The sequence below is a fragment of the Cryptomeria japonica genome, chromosome 6 (assembly GCF_030272615.1).
Source record: "Cryptomeria japonica chromosome 6, Sugi_1.0, whole genome shotgun sequence".
NCBI classification, from domain to species: domain Eukaryota; kingdom Viridiplantae; phylum Streptophyta; class Pinopsida; order Cupressales; family Cupressaceae; genus Cryptomeria; species Cryptomeria japonica.
Genome location: NC_081410.1, coordinates 505,080,129 through 505,093,035, shown reverse-complemented (window position 1 = coordinate 505,093,035; position 12,907 = coordinate 505,080,129). Strand labels below are relative to the sequence as shown.

The 12,907-nt window shown below is 35.5% G+C and overlaps 1 protein-coding gene across 1 annotated transcript in view; it reads right to left on the bottom strand.

Moving 5' to 3' along the window:
* LOC131052830 (ATP phosphoribosyltransferase 2, chloroplastic) overlaps positions 1–12,277 on the bottom strand; it is a 116,621-nt gene extending 104,344 nt beyond the window's left edge. Inside the window, exon 1 of the mRNA XM_057987454.2 lies at positions 11,842–12,277. Within this exon, the coding sequence (XP_057843437.1) occupies positions 11,842–12,129 (288 nt within the window). The 5' untranslated portion in view covers positions 12,130–12,277. The remainder of the gene's footprint in view (positions 1–11,841) is intronic.
* Between the last annotated feature and the right edge of the window lie 630 nt (positions 12,278–12,907).

Sequence of the window (12,907 nt, the reverse complement as noted above, 5' to 3'; positions counted from 1 at the left end):
GCTTTGGATTTACACTTTGTGTATTCGTATGTATGTCTCATGTCTTATGTATTCATGTGTATGCTTGATGTATTGGGTTTGTACATAGAGTGTTTACTCTATGTGTGTTTCATATACATGCTTTGCACCTCCATGTGATGTGTACGCTTCATATCTTACATGTATTTGTGAATATTGCTAGAGGTATTACTTGTTTATCTTTCGAGAATTCCATGTATATTTCAAGCCTTGCATGTGTTTAAATGACTTCGTGTGTATTACTTCATGCCATTCATGTCTTACACACTCTTAATGCCTCATGCTTCATGTGTACTAAATGTATTCAGGCTTCATGCCTCATTACCTTACATGTATTGTGTGCATACTTCATGTATGCTTCATGTCTATATACATATGTATACTTTGTGTTTTTCTTGGGAGATGACTCAGTTGAGAAAATTTTTAATTGCTTGAGGACAAGCAATTTCAGGAAGGGCGGACTGCCATGTCCTAGCCATGAGTACTAAGCCAAAACAATGAACCAATGGGTATCATTGGACTGATTCATATGAATATGAAATACGTTTATATCAAGTAATCATCGGATTAAGTTTTCTAAAGAACAATAGAGATTTATTGGGCAACAATAGTTGAGGTACTTCGGTCGCTACATTCCCATAATATCAGCAAAGAAAATTCGTGTTGAACAATCATTGGTTATGGAAAGACTTTGACTGAATACAATGATATTGTCGATAGCAATGATTCAGTCACGTATATCCCAAAGTGATTAAGAGAGCAAGTAGCACCCAGCGATCCATTAACAAATGACTTTAATAGAAGACAAAGAAAGCAAGATCCATAAATCAGTAGGAACATTCCAGTAATCCACCATCACAAATGGAATATCTAACGATAGCAATAATATCAAAGAAATATATAAGAGCAGCAGTAAGTCAAGGGGAGCTATGATTGAAGATTATGCTTGACAGCAACTGATCATCCAACGGCAATATGAAGAGCATCGTCTTATTGAAAGACAATAACTATCACTGTTATTCTATCTACAAGCAATAGCAATCGGTAATAATAATGGCATCAACTAATAATATCAATTACGATATCACCAGCATGTCAAATGATCGATTTACAAAAGGAAATGTCTGAACAGCGATAAAAGAGATGCCTATCAAAGCACCAATCTTTAATGACAAAGAACATTAGTATACAACGATAAATATGATAATTGTGGAATATATTATTAATGACCAAGTGACAGTTCAACAATCACATAAAAGTCAGTAATTAAAGGATAATAAACATGTGTCTGAGTTAACAATTATGTTTATTAATAAACAAAGAGATATGACTCCTCAAATGAAGTGAGGCGACTCTTATGGAAATTAAAGATATAAAAAAGAATGAGAGACATGGGGAAAGGGGAAGAGGTATCTTTCTTATCCAAGTCTGACTGCCCAAGTAAAGCGGGAGAAATACCAAGCTTGGATGCATGAGGAAAAATATATATAAAAAAAAAGAAGAATATATTTGGGAGAGCGGGTTGTAAGTGTATTAGAAGAAGATAGTTGGAATACATTCACCAAGGGAATAATTCATTATATAAAAGATTACTTCAAAAGTGTATATGATAAGCAGATTGCAAGGAGATTGTGATCTCTATAAATCAGACTTGTGACCAAATCTATAGCAGTCTCAAATGTGATATAAAGAGCTTCTTGTGAAGAGAATTGTGTGGCAGACTTATAGTCATTTCATAACATTGGAGGATCGAGTTGAAAGGGAGAACTATAGCATAAGTTGTTGAGAATCTATTTTATTATGACTCTAATCTGAAGGCTCAGTTGAGCAGCAGCAATGTATACCATTGAGGCATATATCTCAAGGGTACATATCGGAGAAAATTATGAAGATAAGTTCCATCCTCTGAACTAATCTTAGAATTTTAAGTTAATTATTATAATGAAATGTATCCAGTTTAGTTAAAATTATGCTTATTAAAATATTACAACTCTCACTTTAAGTTAGAACCGTTGTCTCAGGACTAAATTAAGGCCAATCCCAAATGGGGACATTACATATAATTATAATTTATGTTTTAACTTTTAAGTTTTGATTCTTGAATTGTAACATTAAATACTAAATGTTGTATGCAAACTCAATAGATTGAAAGTTCTTCAGCTGAGCAGAATTGGAGTACATACTCCATCCACTCAATCAAGAACAACCGTTTAGGGTGCAAAAGAAATAGAGGATTTGGTCTACATACACTCCAACCTTTGTCTCTTGTCACATAAGAAACCTGAATACAATGAGGGTGAGACAAAGAATTAGGATCTAACCCCTGAGTGTGCTGATTTAGATGCTACAGCTGCACAGCTTGACGAGATCTCTATAGATGAGGCAGCTTCTGCACTTGACACAGCTAGTGGGAGTGGCAATCCAATTGATTGTGGTTCAAATAAAATTGAACAAAATGTTGACCTTGATGCTTTTGATGAAGAAGAATATGAATATTAAATATCAATTGCAATTTGAATTTTCATTTGTAAAATGCCATTTTGAGACTTGAGCATCATCATTTTTGCAAATTATAAATATCATATTATGAGGTACTTATATAAACTGTTTACTGGCAATTATGGAATGATGAGTATCATTGTTCTTATAATTTATAATTTTGGATATATATACCCATACCCAAGGGAAAAAAATTGTCGTACCACCAAACTGGGTTCTGGTTCCGTACCCAAATCGACAATTTAGGCAATAACATATACACTTGTTAGCAAGAAGAGTTCAAATGGGATTTATGATATGAAATTCCAACAATCTGCTAGGCTTTTACAGCCTATTAACCTATCAGTAATTTGGAAAAGCATTTGTTCCCATATTTGGAATATGCTTTGGTTTTATTTCAATTGAAAGCACTATCATAGGAAACAAATCATGATCTAATAACATTCTTTGGTTATCAGTCATGTCTTCCTACTAAGTGAATCTTTATGACCTATGAATGATTGTACACATGAACCAATATCTCATCAGTTTGAACGATCCCCTTCACACTCATTGAATCTAGGTGATGCTCACACGGACAAAGCATAATGTCCTAAGAGGTCAATCCAGTACTGATCCAGCTCCAACAAACTTAATCATGGATTTTCCTCCACAATTAATCCCATGTTGATCATAGCATAGCTGCACAAGCCTCCACAAACATTGTGCACACCTTGATAGTCTTATAAACTTCCAAACTCTCCTCCACAGCACATGCATCTCACATGCAACACATGGTGTTATCATACACCACCTCACATGACTTTGCGCATTGTTCATCCAATGCCATCACACATGATCCCTTGCAGACCATTGCTCCATCGGACACCAGCATGCATGACTTTGCATAACCTCACACATGCACTTCATAATATTAGCATATGCATGGACTTCTCCTACAATGAAACAAAATGTCAATCATCAGAATGCTCAACTACAAACAGTTGGAAGCTCAGCAGCTCAAGATGAGTCATTACAAATTCCTCGTCTTGTTTGTGATTGCAAAGTAAACATTCATTTATCTCTTTGAATTGAAAGAGGAAGGATAACTAAATAGTTGTAGGCAAGCCAATTTGATATGTTCAACTCTTTATGGTCACAAGAATCTTCATTGCTTGCTGCACTGTTTGTAAACATCTATTGTACGGTGTACCCTAATCATTCATGTTTGTGAATAGAACCAGCATTCATATTTGCTAGTCTTCTGGTTACATATCTCAAATGTACATTGGTTTACTCTTATAATATTTTCAATCACATAATCTATAGATCTGTCCTTCTAAAGATTGGTTTTTCCCTAGGACCAACCAAGATTCCAATCATATGGCTTGCTCCCTCATATGCAAATCCTTCAGCAAGTGTTGTGCTACAAACAATTCATTGTGGAGCTCACTTGCTCTTTATTTTTTATGCATTTAATGATTTTGTACTGCATCATTATGTAGTAAAAATTTACAAGAACCAGCTACATTTTAATATGAATCAACCTTAAACTAGAAACTAAAAAATCATGTTCATTTGGAGTCATTCTTCACCTAGGTTTTACATAGTTGTGTTAATATTGAGTCCATACTCATCTAGGTATGGCAATCATATTAATATTAAGATAGTTAGATAATGGTGTCAATAGAATCGATCTTCACCTACATATGAGACAATTGTGTTTGTTCATATTCAGTCAATCTTCTTCACCTTGGAATTAGATAATTGTGCAAATATCAACTCAAGCTTCACCAAGGTATTACATATTGATACCTGCATAATGATACACTACAGAAACACCAAATTCATAATAAAAAATGCATGAATTTAAAATTAAACTAACCGGCACTAGCATGGTTAAGAGTGTCATAGGTGTACCACTCCGCTGAGTGACACACAAAGTCATAGTCAGAGATGTGCATTACAAGGCTGGCTACCATATGATATTAGTAGTGTAAGGGTCATAGTTGGAAATATGTGTTACATGAATACCAACAATGTTACATATTGATATTAGTCAATCTTTGATGATTGCAACCACCAATTTGTTTCTTGTTTTCTTCTTTGGTGGCCCCAATGGGCATCATCTATTTGTGGCAAATTATATATATAAAGACTTCTGGTCCGCAATTCTAACATATGCTTCTTCCTGATGATATATCTTGCGGTGGGGCCTAAAATCTTAATTCAAGAAATTTCACATAGCTTTTTTCCACAAAAATCTTTCAAATATTATGGACTGTCAAAGCCTCAAATCTCTAGTACTCAATTTTGTCATTATGCAAGCAATTTCAAGCTTAGCTCTTCCTTCTTGGTGATGGTTGTGAAAACATTGTCTTTCATTCTTAAGTAGCATTCAAAAGAGAATGCAGGTGTGTGATATCCCCAATAGGAATATGATATGAATTCTACTTGAATTAATTCCAATCAACATAAATGTCTCAATTTATTACAAAATCAGATCTAATACAACAAATATTATTCTCAACATAATATGCAGAAATTAAGTGAAAACCCTTAGATATGTGACAGTCAATACGATCATCCACAATAACTGGTTAATTCAGTGCAATTTCAACTTACAATCAACTCAATATTACCAAATCTTTCCAGGAACAATAACAGCAAATTTTATAATTCAAAAATGTAGCAAATCTACAATAATGGTGCTAAAGGAACCACCTCAGGAATTACAAACCCTAGGCATTAAGGGAGCCTTTGATCACTCAACAATAAGCGTCATAGAAGCCACCAACACAACAAACTGTTGCAGTTCAAACACAATCCCTATAAGGAATTGCACAATGTTGGAATACAGGTTTTCACCCACTAACCAGCTATGGAAACCAACGGGTTTCCATCCTCCAATCTCCGATGATAGACAAACTAAATGTCCAATCTATTTGATGAAATGAATTGATAAAACAAGCCTCTCCTCATTGACATTTGAGTTAGTTTAAATAGGCACTTGAATGCTCACTTCCCTCCAAAAGAGAATTTCAAACTCTTTCATTTTCCCTCCAAAAGAACCCCACTCATCATCCTTTGGTCGACACCACTTAAAGAAATAAAGCTTGATTGCAAAACACAAAAGTGTCCCATAATCAGACATCCACTTTAAAACACTTGAATGGTTACTTATAACACACTTAAATATGATAAGTCATTTCCCTCATTTATTCCCCGAGCCCACAGAAAATAGAAAATAAGCTTAAGGGGCAACCTTGAATCCTACAAGAAAAGGGGACATGAAGTCCTCCCTCCCCAAAATTGCTTCCTCAAGCAATTCAAATTTCGATGCTTCATAATGTTGGCCCTTTCCCATGCAGCATCTTCTACTCGCAAGTTGTTCCATCATAACAAGTACTTGTTTATCGTTCCATTTCTCAACTTTCTTTCCCGAGTATCCAACATAGCTTCTAGTATCAATATGAATCTTCCTTCATCATCCAAAGGTTGCAATTCTTTGGAAGGTCCAACATGCTGTTCAAACTTTTTTTAAGGAAAGAACATGGAAAATATTGTGGATTCTGCTGGTCTCTAGTAGCTCTAGCTCATAAGCTACTTCTCCTACCTTTCTTATGATCTTATAGGGGCCATAAAACTTGGGCTTCAACTTTTCTACTCATTTCTTCATCAATTGAGACTGCCTATAGGGTTGTACCATCAAATAAACCATGTCTCCAACTTCAAATACTCTTTCTATGTGTCATTGATCTACGTAGACCTTCTATTGGTTCTGAGCATGTTGAAGATGGTTTCTAGACACTTCAATATCTCTTAACTATACTTGATCATATATGTTGCTTTGGGTACCCTGTTTTATTTGATTGTCCATATTGTTGAGTCCCAAAACCACAACTCCAAAATCCTAGAACACAATTTAACTTTCAAGGTCAAGGTTGTCATCATGAAAGAAAAATCAAGGTTTATCTACAAATTGTGGAAGGTTAAAGACTGATTGACAAGAGTGGGTAATCTCTCCTACACTTCAAGCCTAACTTAGACTTAGAGGGGTGTTCCTAGAGGTATGCTTTAACAGGAATTCAAATCAAACAAAATGGGCAACCTAATCAACAACCAACAGCCACACCCGAATCGCATGCTTGACCCTGAATTCTCTCACTAAGTCAGGCATAACTAGCTACATAAGAACTCTAGATTGCTGACAAAATTATGCAAACATGTCTCACATAAGATGAATGATTTGATGAGGCTTGCTTCAAATTTTTCCCTATTAATAGCACTTCACCACAAATATACAGAACTAATTTCCATTCCTAAACTACAAATTAACTTTTTGATTTGTTTTAAGAATGTGAGATTGGTCAAGTGCTTCCAAGACCGGTGCGTATTTATTGGGCAGTTCAGTCAATCTATTAAACGAAAACAAACTTAAACCACAAGGAAGAATGAGCAGTGTAATTCACATACACCAGAGATTGTGATATTCAACAACAAAACATACTTAATAATCCATTATAAAACTGTATAAATCCATCTCCAGTATGGAAGAAATCATTAGATGGTTTGCAATGTATTACAATGCTGTTACATTTGTCAAATCTAGTATTACATTTGTGCCAACAAATGTGACAAAGAGAAAAAATCCTAGCTGCAGCAAAGAGTTTCCTATGAAGAAATACAAATTGTCATGGAGACATTATATAAAACCACTTACAATATTAACCTCCTTTTTATTCTACAAGCATTTACTCCCTTCAACGGACTGAACTGGTGGTTTTGGTCAGTCTTCACAGCACTAGCACACACAGCCATATGGAACACAACAGCAACAACCAACCTCCTTTCAAAAATGAACCAAAAATGTTTCCAAATACACCTAGGGCATAACCTTAAGGCACAGCTCTATAGCAGATCAAACTCAAGAATCTCAGTAAAATCCTGCTCAAATTCCACTCAAAGTGAACACATCAGATTAATTCTGGTAAATGGTAGTTGAAAATAAGACCCCTGCACTCATGGTGAATACAAAGAGTAGGCGATGGTGAATACACAAAGTAGGCGATGGGAGAAAACATGTTGTTGCATTCATTTATTTGGCGCTTTGAACCTTGGAAAATATTACGACAATATTTCCCTATTTATATCAGGCCCCTTTAATATCCTTCAACATCATCATCAGCAACTTGAGGGAATTTCAAAACTTGATCATAGCTTTGGAATACAAAGGGAAACCTTCCAACACCAAGAACACTTAGAATTCTTAGGTTTTTCATAATTTTATGATGAATATCCAGCCTTCTTGACATAATGAAGCCCAAACATAGGTAAAAACACAACATGAGCTAACACACAAGTATATTTCACAAAAAAAAAGAGTCCCAACACATACAACGTAATTAAAGGCGACATACTCATGGACATGTGATAGGAGATTTTACAGCAATATTCTCCCAAATGTAGCCACTTGACCCAAGTTGTTTGCTACTAAAAAACTTTCTTAGGTACCCCTCGATCCATTTGTTGACAATCTCAATTTGCCCATCCATTTGGGAGCTAAAAAACAAAATTTCTTAGGTGCCCCTCGATCCATTTGTTGGCAATCTCAATTTGCCCATCTGTTTGGGAGTGGTGACTTGTGTTAGGGGTGAGTTTTGTTCTTGCCAAACGAAACAATTCTTGTCAAAAATGACTAAAAAACTTATTGTCCCTATCCCTAATGATGTTCTTGGGCAAACCATGTGATTTGAATGCCTCCTTGAAAAAATTAATCGGTAATTTGGGACACCTTGAAATCAAAAGATATGGCATTAATATGTGCACACTTAGCAATTCAATCAACTACAACAAAAAATGCAGGCTTTACTATAATTTACTTTGGGTAACCCAATGACAAAGCCCATAAATATACTTTCCCACTTCTGCTCAAGGATGGGTAAGGGCTGAAGTAGACTTGCAAAATAGACTTGTTCACTTGTTCTTTTGATAAGATGAACATTTCGTAATATGCTTGAGCACATCCCCTTTCATTTCTTTCCAAGAGATTCTCTCTCTAAGCCGTTTGTATGTTTTGATATATCCTAGATGCCCAACAAATGGAGTGTCGTATATGGCTCTTAAAATATTTTCCTTCAACTTTGTTTTTGGGACCAAATATATCCTCTCTTTATGTAGAATTAGATCACTCACCACTTCGAACTTGTGATCCTGTATTCTTCCATCCAATATGGTAGTAGCATAATCATTCTTGGCATATTTAAATATGATGGCATGGCCCAATCAACAAAGATATCAGAAATTGGACATAAAGTAGGCATTCAAGATACTGCATTAGCAACTACATTATGCTTATTCCCCTTCACATATTCAATATCAAAATCATATGTCCATAACTTGCTTACCCATTTTTGTTGCTTGTCATTCAAGTCTTTCTAATTAAGAAAGTACTTAAGACTATCGCGATTTATCTTGTCGACAAACTTACCACAAACCAAATATTGTCTAAACTTCACTGAGGCATGCATGATTGCTAGTTCTTATCACAAATACAAAACTTCTTTTCTGCATCTATAAGTTTCCATTTTTAAGGGCAATGGGATGTTGTATCAAAATGCTCCAATGCTTTCCCTAAAGGCATCACATTCCAATACAAAAGAAGGTGAAAATTTTGGAACAATAAGCACTAGACAGGATCATATTACATCTTTCGCTTTATTAAAAGTTTGCCTTGATGCATCTATCCACTTGAATGCTCCCTTCATAGTTAAATCAATGAATGGTGATACCAATTTGAAGAATCCTCTTACAAACCTTCGATAGCAGCTGCACAATCCTAAGAATCCTCTTAATTGAGAGACATTCTTGGGGGTGGTCGACCTTGAATGACTTGGATCTTTTGTTGGTCCACTTGGACTCCTTGTTCACTAATGAAATGTCCCAAACACAAAATATCCGTAAGCCCAAACTCATACTTTAATTGTTTGGCAAAAAATGACTGTTGCTCCAAAATGGTCAAGACTTCATCCAAATGTTTCAAGAGATCCTCTCAAGTCTTAGTATATATCAAAATATTATCAAAGAAAACTAGGACCAACTTTCTTAGTTGCTTGCTAAATACCTTGTTCATACATGATTGGAAGTTTGTTGAGTATTAGTCAAGCCAAAGGGCATGACTTTTCCACAATGACACCTGAAAGTAGTCATACAAATATCTTCATCCCTCATTATGATTTGATGGTATCCTAAGTGCAAATTAATCTTTGAGAAATATAGAGCTCCATGCAGTTCATCTATCAGTTTGTCAATCCTAGGGATAGGATATCTATTCTTGATTGTTTTCTTATTTAATGCACGGTAGTCAACACACATCCTCATGGTATTGTCCTTTTTTCTTCACTAGTACTACTAAAGAGGCAAGTGAACTAGAACTTGACATGATGTGGCCCATATTCAATAACTCCTTTACTGTCTTCTCTATCTCTTCCTTGTGGATCCTAGGGTGATGGTAGGGAGCGGTTATCACCAGCTTTGTACCCATTTCAAGCTCAATAATGTGTTGAAACCCTCAATCAAGTGATACTCTTGGAGGAATGTCCTAAAATACCTTGCTATGCCTTTCCAACACAACTTGTACATCAATATGATAAGCATCCTTTGTGCCCATGGTTGACTTTTTGGGTGAGCAACTTGTCTTCTTATAAATACTCTTTCCATCCTTTCAACAGTAATCACTCAAGGTGCTCCATTCCTAATTCCCTTTAGATCTATTTCCTTTCCTTCATTTTTGAATTTCAATTCCATAAACTAGTAGTTCTCTGGAAATTCTCCAAGAGATTGTTGTACTCTAAGCACTAGGTGAGTATCTCCCAATCCAACCACATAGAAATCTTCACAAATCGAATGATCTCCAATAATCATTTTCAGCTATTGCATTCTTCATGCACGCAGCACAATGAATGCATCAGCTTTTCCAATTCTTCTTCATATACTTCATTCTTAAGATCTAACACTTTCTCTTTTTATCTTGGGATTCCACACAATCTACCCATCTCTTATTCATAAACGTTTTCTTTTCAGTTCTCTTCATTTTCTTATTAACAACCAACTATGATATCTGCAACTCATCTTCCTGTATTTTTTTACTAGAAATATCTCCTACTACAGGCTTCACTTGTCACACTGCAACATCTATCCAAATGGCTGTCATGAGATGAAGAACCACATACCACAGCAGTCTACAACTTATATGAAGATCAACATTGTCTTATAGGCATCAAATATGGGAGCATACCAAGCAAGGAGTCACATTTTTTATTGAACACTTGCATGCACATCGTCAGTATCATTGTCATCATCACAAACGAACCCATTAGGTTGCACGTAAGTGCAGATATGATCCTCACCATCTCCATAGCTGTCACAAGGTGTGAAACATCCTTCTCATTTTCCTTGGACATATATCATCAGCATGGTCACGAGGAGCAGCACCCATACAAACCATCATGCAGCTCCTTTGTTACTGCAGAGCTTGGAATTTGAATAAGGTCTTAAAAGGTGTCAAAGAATTTATATCCAAGGATTATGGTATGTTGCTGCAGTTTTTGATGTGTTTTTTCAAAGCCTCACACACCCCGGAGTTTGTTATCAAGAAAACACGGTAAGTGGGCAAGAGGTGAATAGCAGTCCTAGAAGGTTAGAATTTATTAAAAAACCATACGACAGTCAATGACAAGTAAAAGAAAAGATACAGTCATATGACCGTTGAAAGGGGAAGAAATGAAAATTAAAGGCCCCCATGAAGAAGACAAGCATAAAGAGAAATGATAGTTAGACGCAATAATGGACAATGGAGTGGTTCATGAATTTTATGGAGAGCTAGAATGACAAAAATCTACCCAAAGGGAATGGCAGTGAGCAAGGATAAATAACAGAGTTTGCTCATTGTCAACGCAAATGATGGATGACAAGAATTAAAGGACAGTCATAAGGATGTCATAACTTCTAAGTAGTCATGAGATTGTTGTAAGTACTCTACAGACCTAGCTTAAGAGTGGATGAGTGAAACAAATTCAGAAGACATGCCAAACATCAGAGAGCATATAGAGAGAGGTTATCAATAGTGAAAACACAAACTAAAACAATCGTGAAGACAAAAATACTGTCATAGGTATTGCAAACGTTGCCAAGTCACGTGTACATTAAACAGAGGTCCATTTATCAGGCTAAAAAGAAGACATAAGATACTTCAGTGATAAATTGAGCATTGAAATCCACACCATATAGGGAAAAATCTTCTTATAAAATGGTAATCTAAGAAAAACATCCCAAATGAATAAATACCTTGAGCAGATCAAGTGTATCGGTGGCCATGCGACCCTTGCTTGGCAAACCGAGGCGAACCACACTGCGTTGCACCACGTTCCGGTCCACGAATCCCTTTTCCGCCTGAATGGAAACGTCCCCTGAAACAGCCGTAGATTGACATCTCAGGGATTCGAACCTCGGACCTCTCGATACCTTGTATGATGTTGAGCAAGATTTCTTCCCTGAGCTTAGGGACGGTAAATTTGAATAAATGCAGATGGAAGAGAGTAGTTGAGACTGCCGAGGAGAGTGGTGGAGAGACATTGTAATTATTAAATGTCGAGGGATTCTCCAGATTTTTGCGAAGTATTTTAGGCAATTGCTCTGTGGTTTTCCACTTTACCCAGGTTTTACTCTTTTCGGCGTTTGGATAGTTTGACTGAACTTGTTTGTGATTTTGGCTGCCACCATGTGACAATATAAAACAACACGTAAACCAACACAGAATAGATGATTACGGTAAAAAGTCATTTTATTGTTGTCAATTTTAGCACTTTATGTTTATTACATCATCTCCGAGTAAATATTTATTTTTGTATACAAATTATATTACCTAGTCTATCATTTTTTATCATTCTTAAAATGTGAGATACATCTTACATCCAAAAATCTAATTCATAATTTAACTACATTCATTTTATCATTATAAATATAATTCAAATATTATTTGCATTCAAGAAGCATCTCAAGAACATTTCAGCTTTGTGTAGTAAAAAAACAATATTATAACCTAGGACATTTATGTGATTATTTATTATCTATTGACCCTTTACACAACTATAAAGTCAATCTCCTTTTTTTTTTAGAAAACACCAATAAACTTGATGAGCCTAATGGTCGAAGTGCATAGCTAATAAGATCAAATCCATGCAATACATGACAAATCTTGAAATGCAAAAATGATAACTAAATATAGACTCAACCAAGATAAAGACATGAATCTTACTCATAATCAAGGTCAAAATGCCAATAGAGAGGTCCAATTTCAATCCCAAACCAATCCAATTTTCAGAATTATAGCATAGGTACTCATTATTAAGCC